Source organism: Microchirus variegatus, assembly GCF_963457635.1.
Source record: "Microchirus variegatus genome assembly, chromosome: 7".
Taxonomy (NCBI): domain Eukaryota; kingdom Metazoa; phylum Chordata; class Actinopteri; order Pleuronectiformes; family Soleidae; genus Microchirus; species Microchirus variegatus.
The window spans coordinates 10,489,756-10,513,322 of NC_139808.1; the positions used below are offsets into that span (position 1 = coordinate 10,489,756).

The 23,567-nt window shown below is 40.6% G+C and overlaps 2 protein-coding genes across 2 annotated transcripts; one reads left to right on the forward strand and one right to left on the reverse strand.

The window, feature by feature from the left end:
- Positions 1-4,265: 4,265 nt before the first annotated feature.
- Positions 4,266-13,324, forward strand: spdef (SAM pointed domain containing ets transcription factor; the record flags this gene model as incomplete). Its single annotated transcript, XM_083892650.1, has 6 exons — positions 4,266-4,383; positions 10,416-10,913; positions 11,590-11,787; positions 11,910-11,957; positions 12,106-12,240; positions 13,146-13,324. Exons 2-6 carry the CDS (start codon positions 10,418-10,420, stop codon positions 13,322-13,324), a joined length of 1,056 nt encoding a protein of 351 aa, XP_083748776.1. The 5' UTR covers positions 4,266-4,383; positions 10,416-10,417.
- Positions 13,325-19,581: 6,257 nt separating this feature from the next.
- Positions 19,582-22,896, reverse strand: pacsin1b (protein kinase C and casein kinase substrate in neurons 1b; the record flags this gene model as incomplete). Its single annotated transcript, XM_083892449.1, has 8 exons — positions 22,788-22,896; positions 22,466-22,701; positions 22,232-22,387; positions 21,676-21,851; positions 21,484-21,604; positions 21,142-21,266; positions 20,705-20,901; positions 19,582-19,691 (listed from the first exon to the last, which is right to left on the reverse strand). The coding sequence occupies exons 1-8, from the start codon at positions 22,879-22,881 to the stop codon at positions 19,582-19,584; spliced, it is 1,215 nt and encodes a 404-aa protein (XP_083748575.1). The 5' UTR covers positions 22,882-22,896.
- Between the last annotated feature and the right edge of the window lie 671 nt (positions 22,897-23,567).

Below are 23,567 nucleotides of genomic sequence, written 5' to 3' on the forward strand. Positions count from 1 at the left end.
TGCAAATGATCACTTTTCCAAATGCTAACTGCTGTTAGCTCCCAGTAGCCTCTGTGGCTGATACTTTTTTTAAGAGATACTACTAAACCGAGCGTTCTGAACAGGGCTGTTTTGGCAGGGTGATTGAACTGCTGTGATGCTTCATCCTTATGGTATTTTGACCAAAGCATGTCACAGACATGTTCATTAGGACACCAGGGAACAAGTTTAACTCAGGGAAATAGGGTATTATAGTCCTTTAAAGCCTTGTTTTCGTGGAATTTTTTTTTTGTGGTTTTCGTGCTAAAATTACGACAACATTTATACGGGACAAAGGAACTTTGAATATCCCACAGATACTATCTGTCATGGTTTTCATGAGGGGGTGGTTAATGTAACACAACCCAACACTGACCGTTATCTGTTTCCTCATCTGCATCTTGCTACTGCTGCATCTTTACACGTGGGACACAAAATCTGAATGTACCCTCTTTAGTGGCCAGTTCATTCATAGGTCAGAAACGCGACTGCCGTTGCAACCATAGTCGTTCCAAGACTATGTGGCTTCAAACAAAAGGGACTAAGGTGTCTTATCCTGTTGCTGTTTCTCCCCCTGCATGTAGTCCTTAATGATAAAACTTCCCATACTACCTTTTGACACTCGCACCTCTTGGTTGTTTCATATATCAGCAGGATCGAGCATGTCTCCACAGCGTGAACCGTTTGCAAACCAAAGAGTGTGTTGGCCCACTGCCTGGCTGTTGGAGTTGAACATCAGCAAAAATGACCTCAGCGCTGCCAACTAATGTCACGGTTTAATGCACAACTGCAAACGAACTTCGCTCTCTTCCCGAGAGGAAATCATTTTATGTAAAGCCAATGCAATTTCCACATCCGCACTATTTACTTTTATATTTAGATACTTATGAAATGCCACGTGCCTCACACAGCACCAGACGTCGTTCTCTTCAGGGTCCCCCCCCCCCACCACCAAAGTAGTTGCCTTAAAGTAACAGATAGTCCTCTTTCGTCTCTGACAATGTGACACGCATTCACTCAGCGGTCTTCACAGTGAGGCCTGCTCCTCGTGTTTGTTGACATTACTAAGACAACTCAGGTGGGTCACACAGACACCTGTTCCACGGCAGGGACACCTGCACAGCCATTACTCATCCCACCCACAGTGGACAAATTGTTGAGCTGGTGTTTGACTTCCAGTTAGCGTCCCGTAGCGCATTGTCTTTCAACCATGACAAAGTTGTTCTGTAGCCAAAGGAACACTAGATACAGAAACTGCCATGCAAATGTGGTTGACGACTGTGTGGGTGAAGGCAAAAAGTGCCCACATGTTCACTTCCTGCTCACAACTCTTTCGAAGCATTCAGGCAACTGGATTCTGCACCGCGTCAACTGCAAATGTCATGGAATCATTCCTGCGTGCAGGAAATGCGAATTTGAAAGTTGGTTTTGTTAGTTTTCCAGTGAAAGGACGTGGTCATCGCTCAGTGTTTGTTATAAGTGTGTCTACAAACAAGATGTCCTGACACAGTTGGTGCACACCCTCCTTCCCTCCCTGTGGATCACAATCACTCCATTCACGACTGTGGCTGCTATCCGCTTCACCTTTGCAGCTTGTGCTTTGTTAAAAAAAGAAAAAAAAAAGAATAGAAAACATGTTCTAGTACTGGAAGAGGAAATTAAATGTTATGTTTTAGTTGGGTGCTATCGCTCCACCTGCAATTTAGTGACTTGAAAGAGTGATATTAAAAGGGAGAGATTAGATATAAGTACTTTTATTGTTCAGGGTGACCACTTCACCGACACCCGTTACTTCTGTGCTTTTGTAAGAGGCATGCTGTTTAAACATGGTGGATATACACAAAGCACTTCTTTCTTGATGACAAACATTACTTTTCAGTGAGCAAACACAATGAGTTGCCCACAATGTCTTTGTGTTTGTGATTAAGATTTACGTGCTCTGAATGAAAGGGAAATAATGAAGCCTATATTCCAGTGGTGAGATATTTTTAGATTAAGATTAAGATTAAGATTGAAATAATGAAGCCTATATTCCAGTGGTGAGACATTTTTAGATTAAGATTAAGATTAAGATTCCCTTATCAGTCCCGCAGTCCCACAATCAGTGAACACACACACAGCGAGGTGAAGTACAAACTAACCCGGAGCAGTGAGCTGCCTGCATTCAGCGGCGCTCGGGAAGCAGTGAGGGGGTTAGGTGCCTTGCTCAGGGGCACTTCAGCCACAGACTGGTCGGGGATCGAACCGGCTACCTTGCTGTCGCAAGCTCGAAGCCCTAACCACTAGGCACCCTATCACCTATGCACCTGAAAGGAAGTGCTGTGAATTTAAGTCAATGTGACAAACCCCTTATTAATACATTATCTCATGCTCATCTCATGTGCAGGAGGAGCAGGAGAAACTCTGGATAATCCTCAGCGAGTGAATGGGTGAGTGTCCTCCTGTGCGTCGTCCCTTCCCATTGATCTTTGCGACATTTTGTGGATGAATGGGGCAAAGAAGAACCAGGGTCAACAACTTAGACCAGTTATAAAGCTAAACCGAATTTAAGGGGAATAGGTGAAGGCATTTGTAGTTGATTATGGGCTGGTTTTACATTAAAATCTACTGACTACTCTTGTATAATGTACCCTACTATACTTGTAATATACTCACCAGAAAAGGACTTTGGTAGAAGTTGAAGTCCATCCATCCATTCATTATCTACTGCTTTTATCCTCCACCAGAGGGTCGCGGGGGGTGCTGTGCCTATCTCAGCTGACATTGGGCGATAGGCGGGGTACACCCTGGACAGTTCGCTAGTCCATCGCAGGGCCACATATAGAGACAAACAACATATATAACACATAAATAAATACAGAGCATGACCAACTTCTTCTTCTGATTTTATTTGGTAGTAACGAGTAACAAAGATAGTTAGGGGAAGTGTATTGAGTGTATTGGATTGAAATGTAAAAGTAAAAAGTTGCTAGAAATATAAATAACAAAGTCAAGTACAGATACGTGAATTTTGTACTTAAGTGCAGTAAAAAGTAAAACAAAAAATATTTGTTTTATACTGTCACACAATATACAATACAACATTTTTGCCACGAAACTCAGCAGCAAAGCCCGAAATACCCATTTGAAAATTCACTTTGACGTGTCATGCAAGAGGACATTTACACTATGTATTTGTTTGAAATGGCTATAATTGCAGTTTATTTGCTGAGGTAAATTAAGTTGACGTAGGTTGTTACACAAGGTTGCCATATGATGACAAATATAATACGAGGTTAGATTAAATAAAAACACCTGCGGTGCAGTAGCACAGTTTCAATGCTATAGTTCCAAAGTTGATTTAGCAAGCAATTCTTCTGCACGCCACTGGAGCTACAATGGAATGTGTTGCATTGTCGTACCTAAATAACAAAACTAGACGTTTTTATGCTGGTTTTAAAGGACCAATGTGTAACATTTAGTGCCATCTAGAGGTGACTTTATTAATTATTACAACTTTATTATTATTTTGTTGTCATACAACATTGGTGTAGTCCACTGTGTAATTTAATGGAAACACCACAGTTCTTATGTGTAAATAAGTAAGTGAGTGCAGTAAAGTTGTAGCAAAACTTTTGTGGAGCAAAAATAAAAATAAATGCAAATACAAACAACAAACAAAATCTGAAAAAAAAAATTAAGATAAGGAATAAAAAACATTAAAAGTATCTCTGCTCAACCAAAGCTAAGGACCTGTGAGGTGAACTTCTTCTATGGTTCTGGTCAGCCATTTAAATTCTAAATACTGGACCTTTTAAAAACAATTCTCCTATGTAAAAAAATGTTTTCACTTTTTAAGTGATTTAAGACTGTTGTCTCTTATCGTGTTGAATTCACCTAAGTATGAAGACCAACAAGTAGTGTTTGAGGAGGTCTGAGCTAATCAGCAAGACACAGGGCGCTACACACACACACACACACACACACACACACACACACACACACACAGTTTTTTTTGTGAGCATGAGTAAACACTTCTGCCCTATAAATATAAATCGCAGTCAATGGTGCTTGAATTCCATTGCACTCTCTCTCAGCCAGTCACTTTATCTGGCTCCTTCTCACTCTGTACACACCCCCAGCAGGTGCTTTCACTGAAGGTTGGGTTTGCAGTTGTGCTTTAGGCTGTGACTTTCAGGTTAATTGTAATTCCACCACAAAAAAAAAAAAAAAAGAAAAAAAGAAGAAGCCTGGGAGGTTCTGAGGCCTCTGGGCTGGTGACTCTGTGACTGTCATCAGTGGAATCAGTGCTCGGCGTCCCATCTGTGGAGAGCGTTGATCAGAAAGAGTTGCACTGTGTCCACCGTCAGAGCATCTTCATCCACGGTAAGAAGACACACAAAATGTATGAAATTATTATTATTATTATTATTGCTATTTTGATAAAGAAAACATGTTACTATTGGATGTGGTTTGCTGGCAATTAAATGAATTGTGAGTTTTTTTAAATAGTTAACTTACAAACTTGCAGATTATGAATAATCAGAATAATAAAGTAGCTAGTTTCAGTTGAGTTGAAGGAGCTTGAACAAGACTTAAATAATTACAACATCTTCACACTATTATCCTGTCATTTAAAGTTAGGGTAAGTAAGTTAGTTAGTTAGTAATTTTGGTCATAGAAATTGCAATAATTTAATATCACACAGACAAAGTTAAGGAGGCAGACGTGGAATGTGAAGTCGTTGGATGAAAAGAAGTTGTTGTGTTTGCTCGCCCTTCTGTCGTGTTTCTGTTCACACTTTTAGTTGACGCACTTAAAGACGCAGAATGTGGACAGATAAATGACATTTTCTGCTTAAATCCTCAGCGATACAATCAAAACATTGTCCAGGATCAGCTGATTGACAAATGATTAAAGGTGATAACAGGTATTTGTGGATTTTGTAGGTAAATTATTTTATTTACATCTTGAGTCAAATATACTCATAATATATTCATAATAAAGAATAATCCTACAAGCTGCTCTGACTGTGTAAGAGACTGAAAGAGAATTACTTGTAGAGGGGGAAAAAAACATTTTGAGTAATTTATATTTTTTTTAAATGGTGCACATTAATGTTTAATGGCCATTTTTATACTATAAATCTCACAGTGAAAGTTTAGAATAAAATTAAATGGGCTGAAAAACATTATTTTCTGACTCTAGTTCTTAAATTTCTGCCTCAAACTCTGTTCAGTGACATTATATGTTATACAGTATATACGTGATATTTCAAAATACACTCTTAGAAATAAAAGTGCTAAGTAGAACCATATAAGGTTCTTTGGCTTGTCCTCATACAAGAACCCTTTTTGGAGGGTTCCACCAAGATCCCTTTTCAAACCCTTTATTCAGGAAAGGGGTTTTAAAGGGTTCTCTGGATCAAAATGGTTCTTACCGGAACTATTAGTGTTACCAAGAACCCTTGAAAAACTCTTTCTTTGGGTCCAGGTAGAACCTCAGCCCTTGTAGAAGGACCCTTTTGAAACCCTTATTTGTAAGAGTGTAGCCTCTCTTTCACACAGACACACACAGATGTTGACAGTTGTGTACCTCAAAGGAAACAATGAATGGTTTTGTCAATAACAGGAAAAACATCCTGAAAAACAAACACAGTCCTCATCTCCTCCCTCATCTCCACACAGTTTATCAGTCACTGTCTGGATGATGACAGATCCTCTCTGTGTCAGAGGAGTCAACAAAATGGCAGAAATAGACTTGTTGTTTAATTTTATTTTAGTTATTTGTTGTTCAGAGGAGCAGTAGCCTATGGTGATGTACTGTATTTTAATATTGTGCAGTGCCTGATACACGAACATGGGCCAAAAGTTGAGATGAGGTTGTGTTATTTATTTCTTTATTCATACTTGCTGGGTATCATGGGTATCATTTTGTTTGATGTCACCAACTGAAAAGGACACATTTATGAAAAGGTGTTTATTTATCACTGTCAATAAACTCCACCCACCAAAATAACAACAATATAACCTACTGTCTAACTGTACACGAGTCTGCGCATGTCGCATATTATTACCTAAACCATAAAGTAGCCGTTAAATGTAACGATTAATAAACAGTGTTAAATTGAGAATGATAATCTTTTGTTTAGTATATAAAGCCAGAGCAGTTTGATAAATAGACAATTTTTTTTCTGTTTTAAGTTTATAAACCACGTCCCATGTTTTTTTTTTATCAGCACTTTGAATCCGACTGTACTGGCAGCATCTGCCTGAGGCACAGCCTCACAGCCCCCCCCCCCCCCCCCCCAAAAAAATGGCAGGTGCCAGATTTTGTTTCTCCGTCCGTTCCACGTTTTACAATCTTCAGGTCCAATCTCGGGTTCGTCGTCAGCATCGTTAACCGTACATTCAGATGTCTGTCAAAATTAAAATTTGGGACCAACTGCAAAAGCATTTTGAAATGGTTTAATGTTTAGACGCTGGTTCACTGCCAGTGCAATCAGAATCCCACACTGACAGTTATAATAACGTGCCCAGGGGAGCAAGACAACAGATTATGTTAGATATACATGTTAGAATGAAATAAAAAAGTGTTCAACTCTGTAAAAAGCAATAACAAAAATTAGACAATGAGACAAAATCAGCTTCTCTTTAGCTGTGTCTAAACTGTGTGGTTTATAGTGTGAACAGAACAGAACAATGACATTCTCCGATTGAAAGTTTCCCATGAGAAACAATAACAAGGAGGGGAAAAAAAAGAAAGAAAGTAAAATCTCCCCTCAGAGCTCACATGGTAAACAGTCACGCCTGGCTGTTCACACTCCTTTAGCTCCAGACTCAAACAAACACACGAGCGCTTGCTGCTCATTTCGGTCACTTTGAGACAGATGCTCTCAAATCTTCTCCATGTAAGTTTTTTTTTTTTTTTAACCCCCCAACTCATCCAGGTTAAACCCACTTTTGAAAAAGTGGTTGTTTTCAGCACTTACACATTAACTTTAATCCAAACACTTGGCGGATTTCTGTCACAAAAGCCTTTCAGCAATAATGATGAATGGACTAACGGGTCCATTTTAAGCTAGCTTGGTTGCATTAGTCTTGTGCTACTTTTGTTCAAACAAAGTGTGTTTTTCTCAAACTATTTAACTTTTTTTTTTTTTACCTGGGGATAAAAATAATATTCTGTTAGTTGCGCTATCAGAAAAAAGAACAGTTTAATTTGCCGTGTCAGATCTATTTAGACATTAAAAACAACAGTTGAGCCATAGTGATTCTAATCAATCCAGACCAACTTTATTTATAAAGCACTTTAAAGACAACAACAGGTGAAACAAAGTGCTGTACATCAGAGATAATATACAAATGTGTGATCTAATAGACCTAAGAACAAACAATAAATAAAATACTGTATTAAAAAAAATAAGTAAAAGAAAAAAAGGAAATGACACATATCAACATAGAATATATGGCTGAGTGTAATGCAAGAATCTTTGAGTTAAATTGACACATTTTCAATAAAATCCAAGTTAAAATCAGGAGCTTCACACCAGATAGTCATCATCTTCACAAAGAACATATACGGTTCCCAGTGTGGATGCAGAGTCCTGAATCCTTTCCCCTTCAGTGTCAAAGGCTGACTTTGCTGAGTAAATGGAGCAAGCTCTAATGCTCCTGAAATGAATATCAGCGTCTTGACCAAACTCATTTAGAGATCAGTCAGGGCCTTAATCCCTCTCTCCGGGTGTGTGTGTTTGTGTCTTTCTCTTGTGCCCCCTCTTCCTTTTGGAAGAAGGTAATATGGCTAAATTTGCTTTGCTAATGGGCTTAGAGCAAGCTGTTACAGGGCAGAGTTAACACACACACAGCAGCCAGGCGGCTCGGCATACCAGTGGCTTTTAATCTGACTCCTGATGAAGTGAAAAGGAAAGTGGGTAATAGTTTACGAGAAGTTTGGGAGATAAAAGGGAAACTGGCGGATCAGGTTTTACACTGGGGGGTCGAGGACCAAAGAGTAGAAGGAGAATCTTTTTTTTGTTGGCGGCAGGGAAGATCACTTCATTTATCTTTGGTGAGAGTGGATAAAAAAAGAGTCTTTGCTCAATGTTTTTGCAGTTAATTGTCCACTAGAGAGAAAAAAGAAGTATCTATGTAAAGTGTGAGATCAACAAGTGTGCTCTTAAAGCTACACTATGTAACTCTTTACCTATTTTGTTGTCCCCTTTAATCTTTATTTATTCACTCAGTCTCATGAGATTGGAGTGTCTCTTAGAAGAAAGAAAAAGCAAAGCAAAGATACATATTGTATCAGTTTCCTGTTGAGCTTTACATCACAGGAAATATCATCGGAGTGTCTTGTGGTTGCCGTGTTGTCCGAAGAAAGAAGGATTTCTGGCAACAGTGCTGCAGTTTATACATACTCTCCTTCTACTTTGAAGTCAAAGACCGGGGAGGAAATGTTCACGCATGCACAGAACGCCAAGTCTGACTCCAGTCTGACTAAGCGTATACATGTAGCAGTAATCGGACTACGAATGGCATTATTCAGGTATGTTAGTCCGACGAAAATCGAGCTAGTCTTAGTCGGACTAACATACCTGAATAATGCCATTCGTAGTCCGACTAACGTGTTTACATGGCATTGAGAAAACCAGATTATTGTCTTAGTCTGACTAAAATTGGACTTTTGGAGGAAATTTTCATGCATGCATAGAACGCCTAGTCCGCCTCCAATCTGACTAAGTGTATACACATAGGAGTAATCGGACTACGAATGGCATTATCCAGGTACGTTAGTCCGACTAAGACTAGCTTGATTTTAGTCGGACTAATGTGTTTAAATGGCAGTGAGAAAACCAAATTATTTTCTTAGTCCGACTAAAATTGGACTTTTAAGAGTGATGAGTGCAACACTCTGAGGTATCCACGGTTTAATGGTTCACAGGTGGGAAAAGAAAAAGTCAGTAAGCCAATTTTTATTTTAAATTTCTCAACCTTTATTTTATTTTTTCATTTATCAATCTTTGACTGTGAGTTTGGTGAGTGGGTATGAACACTGTGAGAAACGGTTTTAAAAAAAGTAATTCTGAGCTGAGCGGCAGTTTGAAAGACTTAAACGTTGTCAACATAACTGCGGTGGATTGACATGATCGTTTGGTTTCTTTTTGTCCGTGGTTAAGACTTGTGCCTACAATAAAGGTAAAGGGATTCCGGGCTGATGGGTGTTGTCCATCACTTTTCAGACTTTATGAGACTCACTTTCTTTTGTGTCTTGACAAATACGGCAGTGACTCTCCTTGAACATGTGCACTGTGGGAGCACAGGGCGCTGACCACTGATAACCTGCTGTGTGCGACAGCAGTGTGCCTTTCCATATGCCAGCTGTGGCAGGTGCACATCATGTGTGCTATACGTGAATTCGCCCTAACATTATCACACTTGTGCTACAGCTGACGTCCATAAACGGACACTTATGACGGCAATTTCCTGTCATTAAGAAGCTACTACGTCTACTAGTCTCTCCTTTTTTTTACATGTGCGGTCTCTAAAGGAAAACTGGAGTTTACTTTTCTGCAAACTATAGGAAATGTTGTGTTCGTACAATTCAATGTTTTGCCAAATAGTTTAAGTTAACATTTGTAGTGACATAGGATTTGATGCTTTGATGCAGTTAGAGACCATTGTGTTTTTAAGGGATTTAAGGCCTTTGATATTAGGAGGAAAAAAAACTTTCCCACCCTAAGTAGATGCTTTTGCTCCAAAACTAACCATCATTCGTCACCATTAAGTGTTATCATCACCCTCATTTCAGAAACATCAACTATATTGGCGACATCTGATCCTGGTGACTGGGTTTGTTTGTGTCTCTCCTCTCTCCACATTATCTACCAACTTCCATTTGATTAAAATCTCCAGCTGACAGTGGAGACAGAAGGCTGCACAGACGGCACCTTGGAAGCCATAGAAGGCGCTGGAGCTGCCTCTGCTCTCAATGCTAGTCACCTGCCCCCAAGAAATCAGCCATTCTGGGCCACTGACCCACAAATAAGAGACTCAGTCAAATCCAGTTTACCCCATGGCTGTCAGCACTGTGTGTGTTTTATCTCCTCTGAGGGTCATTTACCCAGCATCTGCTTTAGGCTCTGAGTCAATCAGCACCTCAGTTCTGCTCAGGACACATAAGGACAAGCTTTGATGGAGTTTCTTACAAACGCTAAAAGAGATAAAGGTTTAGTCGCCAAAGAATTAGAAAGTTTAATCAAAAGTTGATCCGACAGTGTTGTTTTAGGTCGTCTTCTGCAGATTTAAGTTCAAAAGATCTCTCATCTTTGGAGGTGCTTTTCAGTTTGTTTGTGATTCAGATTTTTCACGCTGTTTAGAATAAATTAATTGAGGATTTTGCTTCACTTCATCTTGCAGTGATGTCAAACTCAGAAGGCGCAGTCTATGGGCTGAGGATCGGGATGCCGGGTGATTCCCTCGCCGCTTTGGAGCGAAACAGATGCTCTGGAGAGCAGTGGGACATGGGGGACACCAAACCTAACGTGGAAGCTCTGGAGCACAGCAGAGTTTCTGAAGAGCAGTGGGACATGAGGGAGACCAAACCGAACGTGGAAGCTCTGGAGCGAGGCATGCCGGGTTTTTATCTCTCGTGCTTCGACATGCTTCTCACAGAAGACGCGACATGGCTCGTGAAAGTTTCCGAGGCCTCCCCGATGGTGGCCGTACCCATGACCAACATGGAGTCGCAGGAAGAGCCGGAGCAGTGCCCCGTCATTGACAGCCAGGAGCAAGGACTCTCTCCTGGACTGGAGGGCCAGGAGGAGGAGCGCTCTCTGGAGCAGGTGCAGAGCATGGTGGTGGGAGAGGTGCTGAAGGACATTGAAACAGCCTGCAAACTGCTCAACATCACCCCAGGTAGGCCTCTCGCTTCCGCCGAACCTGCTGCTACACTTTCTAATCCTCGCGTGGGGCGTTACAGTAGCAAGATATAACTGACAAAGATGCAAATCTTTAAAGTACACAAGGCATTTTTCTTCACAAAATGGTGTCCGCTATTGCATGGCGAAGGGATATTGATTCAGGGATGCTTAAGCTACCCGTTTTCACTCCCAGAATCAACACTTGGCTGTGTGGACAGCACAGGCAGGGTGACAGATCTGTTCAATCATATCGTTACTGACGCAAAGCTGTGTTTGCCTGCTCCAGGATCTGTTTAATCCTGACCTTTGCATGAGGGTTTCTTGGTCTGTGACAGTAGACGTGTACACAGTCTTTAAGGGCGAGGTCTAGTCATGCTCGCAAAAGCAAACACACGGAGCCTTATGTATTGTTAGGGCCTCTCTGTTGTAAACCAACATGATCCAGAGTCATCTGTTCGACAGATTAGAACTGTGGAGTCATAAAAGTCCAAATTGCCTTGTGTTTACAGTACATGTGTTGTGTAATATGTGTAAAGGTATGTGGACATGATAAACACAATAAAGAAAAAAAAGCTTTTACTGGTTAACCTGACATTGATCAGTGGACTTATTGCGGTGTCAGCTGTGAGTTTTCTCACCACTTTCATATCTTTTATGTCTTTCTCCGTCAGACCCCATAGAGTGGAACAGTGGGAACGTGCAGAAGTGGCTGCTGTGGACCGAACACCTGTACAGGTTGCCTCATGCAGGAAAGTCCTTCCAGGATTTGACAGGAAAGGACCTGTGCGCCATGAGCGAGGAGGAGTTTCGCCAGCGCTCCCCCCAGTGCGGCGACACGCTGCACGCACACTTGGACATATGGAAGTCAGGTATGGTATAGCATCATATAATTCTGTGTGCGTGTGTGTGTGTGTGTGTGTGTGTGTGTGTGTGTGTGTGTGTAAAAGCTTTTACCCAAAGTAAATATTCATCTCATCTGTTTTCTTTGAAGCTGCATGGATGAAAGAGAGGTGTTCAACTGGAGACACCAAAACTACAGGTAGGCTTGAAAGATGCAAAAACGCTTTTACACAGCATTAAAAAGTTAAAACCATGAGGGCTTTGTAATCATTTTTGCTACTCCAGAATCTTTTTTTTTTTCTCTGTGAATCACAACACTGATTGACTTGTTGTTATGTTGTGTTTAGGCAGTGAGAATCTTTGGTCTGAGGCAGATTCGTCCAGTTTGGGTCAGCCCATTCACCTGTGGCAGTTCCTCAGAGAGCTCCTGCTCAAACCTCACAGCTACGGACGCTGCATTCGCTGGCTCAACAAAGACAAAGGTTCACTCTCATTTTTTCTCTTTGAATCCCACGCCACTTTGTACGGCTTCACTTTGGAACAGCCTCCATTTTTGCGTCTTCTCTTTTACTGCAATGATTTCAACACTAGTTCACAAGCAACAGATTAGCTTATTCTTTCTTTTATAATCAGACGTTCCAAACTAAATTTAATCAGCACACTTTTACCAGTGATACATTTTTCCTATGTACACTTCAAATGTATCCATAAACACTACCGTTCAAAAGTTAGTGGTCACCTATACAATTTTTTTGTATTTTCCATTAAAAGTCACACTTTTATTCATCAAAAGATTTGCAAAATGAATAGAAAATATAGTCAAGACATTGACAAGATCATAAATAATGATTTCTATTCAAAATAACCATTTTGCCCCTTCGTCAAAGAACCAGTAAAACTGTTTTCAGCTGTGCTTACATAATTGCACAAGGGTTTTCAAGGGTTTTCTAATCATCCAATAGCCTTCTAACGCAATTAGCAAACACAATGTACCATTAGAACACTGGAGAGATGGTTGCTGGAAATGGGCCTCTATACACCTATGTACATATTCCATCAAAAACCAGACATTAACAATGTATGGAGTGTATTTCTGATTCATTTAATGTTATATTCATTGAAAAACAGTGTATAATATAATACTGAAAATATTAGTGTAAAAAACAGCTTTACCCTTAATGGAGTTTCGTCGAAAAGAGTAGAAACGTGCGTCTCGCTGGCAGACTGAACTTGTTTTAAAAAAAAATTTCTCGCTGCCTTGCTCGTGTGTCACCGTGTATTCATCTTGTATGAATGTGTACATATATATATATATACAGTTTTTGTGGTCAGATGACTGCACATGACGAGACATGTTTTCCTCACAGATGATAAATCTCTCCACCAGGTATTTTTAAAATAGAAGACTCGGCTCACGTTGCCAGACTGTGGGGACTCAGAAAGAACAGACCGGCTATGAACTATGACAAACTGAGCCGGTCCATACGTCAGTACTACAAGAAGGGCATCATCCGCAAACCAGATGTGTCTCAGAGACTGGTTTATCAGTTTGTTCATCCCGTATGAAGCTGAGGAAGGAGGAAGGAGGAAGGAGGAAGGACACTAACATGTGCACTGACCAACCCCAATAGTACACACTTCCACTGCCACTGCGTCACAGCTGACAGCTGCGACATGAAGACATAATCTGTGCATGGGCCGGAGAAGAAGAAGAGGAGGAGGAGGAGGCAAAACGATGTGAATGCTGAGGCTTTTTCCTGCTGCAGATTTAAACAACCACCGATTAAAAGAAAAACAGAGGAGGAGTTTAATGCACTGCCTTTCCATTTGCATGATCTGCCTGTTTGTTTTCCCACAAAGTAATCGTCACTTATTCTTTACTCAACAACCAGTTTGAACTAATAGTTCTTCTCTGCGTAGCGCATTACTTCATTCCGCCTTGACCGTGGCCTGTGTTTAAATTAGAGCCAGTTTTTCTGCCACAGTTGAACATGTGGTTTAGGTGTGTGTGTGTGTGTGTGTGACAACAAGGACCAAGCCCAACGATGAAGAGACACAGCCCTCACTTACCCGAACTACAGGACAACCGCTCTTTTATTTCCTCGTCTTAAGGATCATTGAAATGCTGTGTAAAGACGGATACACGTGAATCTGTTCACTGCTTCTGTACAGTTTCAGTCTTCAAACTCTGTTTTCTGCTGCTGTGTCGTGTATTATATGTGTCATTAGCCTTTTGACACAGACCCATATTGTTCTAAATGAAACAAACAGAAAAAAAATGAAATAAATAATCAAATATATACACAGATAAAAGTCATCATATATCTTTATTTACTTTTGCCCTCCGCCTTTTTGCGTCCGGCTGAAAAAGTCTTACATTTACACACCTGCTTGCATGCTAATATTTGCTGTAAGGACTGATTAATATTAACCTCATCAATTATGCATCATCTCACCCGTTTGCAACCCTAATTATCTGAGATTATTTACCTTTTTAAACCTCTCCGATCTGCAGATTAAGCACGCACATGAGTACAAATGTGCATCTGTCTTCTACAGCAGTGACAAATGTTGTGATTAGGTCTAAGGAGGAAATGGAAACTAACTGAGACCCAACCACACACTTGCCTTTGCCCCGGGCCCCTTTAAGTCTCTTGCTATACCTTTGCTTCTGTTTTTTTTTTTTTTTTTCTAATCTTGAGCAAATAATCTGTGCATTTTTTTGGTGATGCTTAGAAATCTAAGAATATCTCTCTCAGTCCCAGCTGCACATGCACAGAAGACATGAAATATGACCTGCTTAACAGGAAAATGCAGGAATTATCACCATGATTATAATGCTGCTGATGTTGTTTTTGTTATTTCTTCCTTGTTTCATTTGTACAATGTCTACTTTTACTTACCACTTTTTATTGCTTCATGTCGTCGGATAAATATATTGATAAAAATGAATTTAAAAAAAGACTAACAACCTTATTTCAAGACAATGGATTATTTTAAAATGACATATCTGATCTGAATCTTACGATTATTCTACTTTGTTTATTTTCTTTCAAACGCTTTGAGTGTGCACATCCTGTTTATTTTAACTGGAGAGAGTTTCTACATGAACGCCTCGGCGAGAATTCGATCTGAGCTTAAAAAAAACAACAAAAAAACAAGTCAAATTCTATTCTTTGTCAAATTCAACATGCACCTGTGCAATGACTCGGATCATGGTGTAATTACTGATCCTGCGTGTTCGTTGAAATCTTATCTTTCTTTTTTTTTCTCCTCACCACTAACTGTTCTTTCTTTTTTTCCAACGGGTTCCAAGATTTGTCATATAACTGCTCCCTATGAAGTGCGCCAGAGGGCTGATCCCTGCCAAGAAAACGTGGCCCTGAGCTACATCCAGCTGTTCAGTCGCACGGCTATAAAAAGAGCCTTTGTTTTTTTTTCTGTCAGGTAAGGTGAAATTATTCCTGTCACACGGCACTGAAGATGACTGATGACTGATGTGACTTTGTGATATACTATTCATACAAATGGCCCTTTAAAAAAAAAAAAAAAAAAAAAACGTATGTGATCCAACGCACGTGTAACGCCTCATGTCTGGAGGACTTTTTTAAAACAACAAATGTGTGATTTCATGTTCTTCAAGTTAGTGCGAGCAACAACACAGGAGTGATGGAAATTAAAGACAAGTTAAAAAAGTCATTATAGAAAGATAGAAAGTTGTAGTTTGTCGCTAAATCTCATGAAGTTTTCCGCCGTTCTTTGTTCAATAAGAATTACTGTAAAACAACAACAGTGAATTGCATTACCAGCTAAATTATCTTTAGTTGTGTGGGTGTGTGTGTGTGGATGTGGATGTGCTCTTGTCTTTCTATGCTTCTGTGGACCACCCCATGGCAAAACACCTTTTTTGTGGGGACATTTTTGTGCATGTGTGTGGCTGCAAAGGAAAACCCCCTGTGGTATTTTGGTAACTGTTGTTGTGGAGGTGAGGTCCTGATCTGGCGTAAACACTGACTTTGTCAGGACCTGTAGTCCTCATGGAGACCAAAAACCTGGTCCTAATGAGGCCTCATTTCTGAGGAACTGGTTAAGTTTAGGGCTAGGGGTTTGAATTGTGCACAGATTAAGATTATGGGGTCATGATTTGTTTAAAATGCTCAAATTAATGGAAGTCATACAAACCTATATTTGTGGGAACATTTTGTTTAGGCCCCTCAATTTTTAAGGGCTTTTTCAGATTTAAGACTTGGTTTTTACCTTTGGTAAAGGTTAAGATTAAGGGTTAGGGAATACATCATGTCTACGAGGGTCCTCACCAAGATATAAAAACAAGCTTGTGTGTGTGTCTTAGATGGACTTCACACTGTGTTTTTGTGACTCACTAAATGTGAGTACTGCTGACCTCTAGTGTCAGAAACAGTAACTCTTTTACACTCGACGAGATTAAAGCTGTAGAAGTAACTTTACTTACATACTGTAAAATATCTAACAATAACGTTTTCAAAACGGAAATATAACATTTACTCCTCTACTTTCATCTGATCTACTTAATACGTTAAATAAAGATAATTAATAAAATATACATCATCAACATGGATTGGTCCACGCTCTTCTGACATATAGCTGGAGATGATGCATAGGTTTTAGATTTAACTACTCTCCAAATGCCCTTAACAATCTATGAATCACTAATTCATATTTAATTTACGACATATTTGTATTTATCAGATTAAAAAAAAAAAAAAAAAAACTTTTATTAAGATTCAAGGACGAGCCGCAATATCTAATATCTATATAACATCTATTGAATTCTGACCCGTTTTCACCTCAAACTCACAGACGCTCGTATGTTTCCTCCCAGTTTTCTGATGACATTGTTTATTCTTGCTTATGCAGATGAACAGGCACTACAGTTTTGAAATTACAGCACTATGCTAAAAAATAAAAAATAAAAAGAGAGAGAGAGAGAAAGCCCTGTAGACAAAAATGTTTTCAGCATGAGCAAAGGACAGGAGCAAAAAAAGAGCATTTTTCTTAAAAATATGATCTTTAACATCCAGGGGGGTTTCGGTGGACGCTGCGACTGGAGCTTTACGTCGGTGCTTCTCTTCGTAAACGGGTCCCGTTCCATTTCAAATACAGTTAAATACCTGCATGCTGCCTCTTTCTTTAACTGAGCAGATTCACAAGCTCTCATTCACTGTGTGACTTTTCCCTCACAGTCTTTGGAGCAGCAGGGTGGAAGGTTTTTAATAAGGCATTTCTTTTCATAATCCCTTTTCACCCGCTCTGTGAAATGAAATGAAACTCTTGTAATCCAGCGTTTACAAGAGCAAAACTTCAAAAAAAAAAAAAAAAAAGCACATAGAAGCTTGAACCAGAGATGCTTCTCTCCTTCTTTGTTGCAGCAGGAAAGGCAGTTATGGTCTCATCAATATTTCAGAGACGGATCCTCTTTCTGCAGCTTTCTCTGTCTCTGCATCAGTAAGAGAACACCCGTCCTCTTCATCCACCAGGTGTAGTATTCACCAACACTAGTGGTTACCAGGAGTAACAAACCAGTCTCATATAACACCAGTGTGGCGCACTGCCACACGCATGTCTCCTTCATCCTTATTTATTCATTTATTTATTTAAGAAAGGTTTGATTTAGCTTTTCTGATTAAAACCAAATACTTCAATATAATACATACTGCATTTTAGCGCACAGTGAAACTGATTAACAGCAATTCGAATCGTCGTCATCATCATCATCGTCCTCATAGAACATTTAGTTCAATTCAAAAACTCTGTCAGTAATTTTGGTGGAAAAAAACTGAGGCCATGCACTGGATCAGTTCAGCTACACAGTGTTTGGAGCATCAGCATGCACATAATCACAGAGAGAGGAGAGCAGGAAGCTGAGAATACTCATAGTAAACAAGTCTCATTCAGAGCAGGGATTTCAAAAACACTTAAAACCCTTGGAGGTGAGATGACGCTGATGTCTGTACAAAAGAGGGGCGAGTGTATATCTGTCATGGCGTCTACATTTATTAAGATTATCAACTGACGAGAGGTATGACAGGCACATTGTAGTCGATGAGAGACGAGGTCAAAAACTAGGGTCTGTAGCTTGTCTCTGGAACACTTTTCGAAAAAAAAAATCTCCCCTTTACATCCCGACAGCGTCGATGAATGAATAAACAAACAAAACAACAAAACGGCGCCAGTAGTCATCGCAATACTGTAATAAACCTGACCAAACGTGGAAGGATTGAACGGTGAACCTGTCAGTCACGAGCCGACCAGTCTACCCTCACACACCCTGCTGTGCTGTTTTCAGTGTACGAACCACAGACTTCACGATACGCCACATCAGAGAGCCTGATGCTAACACGCTAGTCGCACAAAATGGCAGAGAAAGTGCCACCGAAACTTCTTTTAGTGCGTTTACTTGCATGTTAAAAGTCTGATTTTAGTCGGACTAAGACAATAACTCTGTTTCCTTAATGTCACATAAACACTAAAATCGAGCTAGTCTTAGTCGGACTAACATACCTGGATAATACGATTCATAGTCTGATTACTCCTACATGTATACGCTTAGTCGGACTGGAGTTGGACTTGGGACAAAATTTTCCTACCGGGAAGTAGTAGGATACGACGTATACTGCAGTACCGCTGTCGGAAATCATACGCCGTCAACAGGGAACTGATTCAATACGCACTAGCTTATAGAGAGATACAGCGCCGCCTACGGAGGCGGAGTCGGGTGTACGCGGCCAATAAAACAAATCAATTTCCTCCTCCGCCTGTAATACTCAACAACAAAGAAGACGGTACCCGTGGAAACTTGCCTGAGGTTATGTGAGGAAATCTGCTGGTTACTGACACACGAACAACACAGCGCTCAAAGAATACAAGGAAAATACAAACGAGAAGTGAACTCATAGTGTGAAGATCACCGCTACGGGAATGGAAAGATGAGACTGAGTAACAATGTGTCAAATAATACACTGAAAACAGGACTGTGTGCATATGACCTGGCCCTTAGTGAAACTGACAAACTTACAGACCGTAGCTTTAATGTAAACAATCCTTGCAGTGTTTAGGTAGAGGATGTATTTCCATTTTTTTAAGAGAAGCTCTGCTGAGGGAAATGTATTTTAAAATCCAGCGATGTGCTGTGAAAACATCTTTCTAAGGAATAGTTCAACATTTTGAGGGAAATTTTTTTTTTTTTTTTGTTCTGATGCTGAAGACTGACTGTTTCCCCCGCTGCTCCCAGGCTAAGCTAAGCTACGCTAACCTGCTCCTGGCGCAGTACGTATAGTATCTTCACATCTAACTCTCAGGGCCGACGTTTCCCAACAGTGTCAAACTATGCTCGTGAGGCTAAACGTAATTATATGTCACAAAGGAAGGAAAACACTGAATTTAATGAGAAAACAACTGTACAAACATCCAGATGTAAAAAAAAAAAAAAAAGAAGAAAAAGAGGAGAGAATAGAATATATACATGAAATGCACAATAATCCATGGCTCATTCTCGCTATCCAGGCACAACTGACAATACCATATCAATATGAGGATGAAAGACTATATCGTATATGGCATGTTAGCATCGCAGCTGAAATCAAACACAGCTTCACACAAAGGAAACAAAATATTTTTGCTCGTAGTATCTGGGGGGGGGGGGGTGTGATTTTGTTTCAGTAACATCTCGTCTGTGATGACGACAGCTCCTTGTGCCCGAGAGGACGACAAAGCTCTGCTTTTTTTTTTTTTTAAAAGTCTCTGGCAATGTGCAGTTATGATCGGAGGGTTCACAGCTGGAACGGTTAGATCGGCTCCACGTAATTGGCCGGGTAGAGTCCCAGCTGCCCGCTGTCGAGACGACCTTTACACCAGCCCTGCTCGTCCTCCTCCTCCAGCTTCGTCAGCTCATCCCCTTTTTGATCGATTAACGGGGGAGACAGAGATGTGCAGCGATGAGTGAGGTTTTACGAGATTACTAATTTAATAAATTATGTTAGAAGTTAGAAGAACAACAGGATATTTTCATCTACCACCCGAAAACTCCGGAAGAACAGAATTACTGCACTAATTCATAACAATGATGTCATCTTCCTTCTACTTCCTGGTTTGCCTTCCTACATCACACATCTTATATTATTAATGTGTGTCTTAGTTAACTGGAATTCAGCCTCTGCTGCTGCTTTGTATACAGTATATTTCCTTGTGTTTTTTCCGTTACCTTTTAGTGTGATTAGTCGATTATTTTCTCAATTGAACGAGTAATCGCTTGATCAATAAAATATCAGAAAACTTAAAAAAAAAAAAAATTCTGTGTTTGTCAAACCTGGAAATGATGATGTTCTCAAATGTCTTGTTTTGTCCACAAACAAAAAATATTATTATTTTTTAATGATTTAAGAAGCTAAAACAATCAGAAATCTTGTTTTAATGATGAAAAAAAAGCTTCAAACCGATTAATAATCGATTAATAGAGTAATTGTTTCAGCTCTACTGGAGACTACAGATGCAAATTAAGCAATGGTTCTAAGCTAAGATGTCCTACTCGGACGCTAACTTCCTGTCCGTTACGCTACTGTTAGCATTGTCCTCCATTGACAAACAGCCTAACCTCTAACCTCTCACACAGAGAGATCACCTCTTTGTTGAGTTCTGGATCCTGACTGAATAAAGTGTAGTGGGATACTTGATAAAAAAATTTTTTAATTTAAAGCTCTATGTGCTCTACCATGCTCGCTGGTGATGACGCAGGGCGGTGGAACCTTGGTTCCGCTTAACTAATCTGAAGGCGAGCTGGTTCACTGAGAGCAAAGAGGTTTAGAGTCCAGATGGGAAGTGTGTGTGTCGTCGCTGTGAGGAAAACCCACGTCGCTGACCAAACGGGCGAATAATGTTAAATCGACCTTTCCCGCGAGGTGTAACGCTCACCTGCTCTGAAGCTGAGCTCGTCCTGCTCTTGCCCTTCGTAGTCGTACAGCGCTCGCACTCTCACGCCCGAGCCGGCGTCTTCGTCGAACGGGTTCGTGCCGCCGTTGGTGTCGTTGCCCGAGTTCACGGCCGCCTGGTCCTCGTCGGACCACTCTGTGGAGGCTGTGAGCGCCTGGTTCTTCTCGTAGCTGCTGACACTGAAGACGACACACGTTTGACCAGTGTTACATACATGATATTACATGATATTGATCGCATGACAAACTAAACAAATACAGAACTTTATCTGTTATTAATTGTTAAACTTGTGTGGTTGTGGTTGTGTTAAAAGATGATGACGACTACTTTTACATAAAAGCAGCTGCATCTGTATCAGAAAAGGAACAGAAAGAGACATTTATACGAGGATCTTAACAAAAACGCCCTTGGATTCTTACCTGCCGCGGTCCACAGCTTGAGCAGTTTCTCCTGCTGTCGTGACGTGAGTCAGCGTGATTCCATCGTTGCCCTTCTTTAACTTTTCTTTCTTGCTGATGCTGTGGGCAAGGTCTGGGTTGTACTCCTGCAAAAGAGGAGATTATGCCGATTCTTAATTTTCTGTTTTTCAGTTTTCGAAGCGTCGCTCTGCATGTGGCGTACTCTCTCGCAGACTTTTCATAGTTTTAAAACGGTATTTAAAAACAGTCTTTGCAGTGCATAAAGCAGAAGGTTCCGGTAACTGCACAATGTCTTCAGGTTGTGTGTTTATCACTGTTATAACAATCCCTTTTTTCCTCTACCTCAAACTGTGGCCAGTTCATGTGCATGCCGGGGCCGTGGATGTTGTTGAACAACTTCAGATCTTCCTGTGGACTGGCCGATGTGATGGTGCGTTCCAGGTCTCTGTATACTGTTGCATAACTGTGAACAAAAGGAAACACAGTAAATATTATGGGGGTAATGATCATTATATTTCAAAGCACTTTGCAGACCTTTGGTTCTCTGTGAGGTTGAGGTGGCGCTTGACGTCCAGCAGCACTTCTCTGAGGAAGCTCAGCCTCTTCTCTTCAAACTGCTGACACTGGTTGAACACCAGCTCCATGTTTTCCATGTACTGAGGGGTGCAGTTGCTCAGCTCATCCAGAGCCTTCTCATACTTCTCCTTTGCCTAGTTTAAGCACAAAGAAAATGCCAAAGGTTATGAAATATTAAATGTGTCTACAAGCAAAGTCGAGGTTGAGGCAGTCAAACGAGTTCAGAGTTCCCTTTACTTTGGATCGTGTGAGGTATATAGATCATTTTTATTTATTTATGTCTGTTTTTATTTATTTATTTATTTATTTCATTTTGACTGAGATGGCTCTCCATGCCTACATGCTCAACACTTAATTGGATGCTTGGGAAGATGCATTTCCTGCTGTTTTCTTTACATAGTGGATGACAATTTGAAATTCAAATTACCCAATTTTTCTGACATTTTCCAATCAAGTTCTTGTCTGAAAACCGCTTTAGAAAAACAATCTCGACATGTTTACTCTGTACACTCACTTTCTGTGAATCCTGTTTGCACTTGTCCACCTTCTCGTGCAGCTTCTTCTGCTGGTCGGGGGTCACAGAGGCCTCTGCCTTACTGTTGGCCTCTCTGGTGGAGGCCAGCTTCTCCTCTTTGCAGGCCATGTGGTACAACTTCTTTGCTGCTTCAAGCTACAGGAGAAAAACGATTCAAATTAATTCATCTTGCAACAAATATCGCTGTTGTTCTAACGTTGCTCCCTCCCTCACCTCTTTTAGCTTTTTGGCCCAGGGTTTCTGAGCCTTTTTAAAGCCCTCGTCTGCCTCTTTGGTTTCCTTGAATCCTCCCATCATCTGCTTGTGGTACGAGTCTTTCTGCCAGTTCTTCACCTTCTCGAAGTCCTCGTTCACCAGGCTGTTTTTCACGTCCTGGTGAAGGTCGCTCACCTTCTCCGCCTCCGTCATCACCGCCACCCAGGCTCGCTCCACCGTGCCGTACTGAGGCCCTGGCGTGAAGAACGAGCTGTGAGTTTAACACTCAAAAACCAAAAAAAACAGTCAAACTCCACAGACTCCACCAAACACCTCTCACCTTTGTCGACCAGCTGTCTCCATCTCTTGGACCACTCCGTCAGCTGCTGCGCGTACGCTTTCTCTATTTTGGCACGCTCCTGGATACAACTCATCAGGTCGTTGCAGAGCCGGTGACCATCGTCTATACGCTTCACGGTACGTTTGTAGTTCCCAACCTGAAAAAAAATGCCTCAAGTTATTTTCCTTTTTCCCCCCTGTGTGTTCTCGTTGAGCAGTGCACAGTTAGTTTCAGCCTCAGGTCAGGTATTGATTTACTGAGCAACAACAACACAGTCCAGTGTGATGTATTGAAGCAAAAAAAACGTTGACATTTAGTTGCTCTCGTTCTGTGAGTTAGGATCGATGTTGCACCCTTATCAGTGTGCAAATCGTGGAGCTTAGCTTAGCTTAGCATTAAGCTAAGACCTGGGTGCAATCTGCATGAACGGTGACCTTTGGAGGTGGCGGTACGTGGGTTTTAAACATCATAATTGGCACTTTTTTCTTATCAAATAAGTACAGTACAATCTATAAAACATTAGAAGACACTGTCTTAAAAATCTAACTTTCCAAACAATTTATTATAATTTAAGACTAAATATATGACAAATATGTGTTTAAGTATTGTCTCTGTATTGGTTAACGTGGCTGAAAAGATGGCACAGATTTTTAATTTGAGTTTAATTTCGAATAAATCTCAAAATGTTACAATCTCATAAAATCTAGCGCATCCTCCATCCACCCCATTTTAGTGATAATAGAGTATTAAAAAAAACGATATAATACATAATATATACAG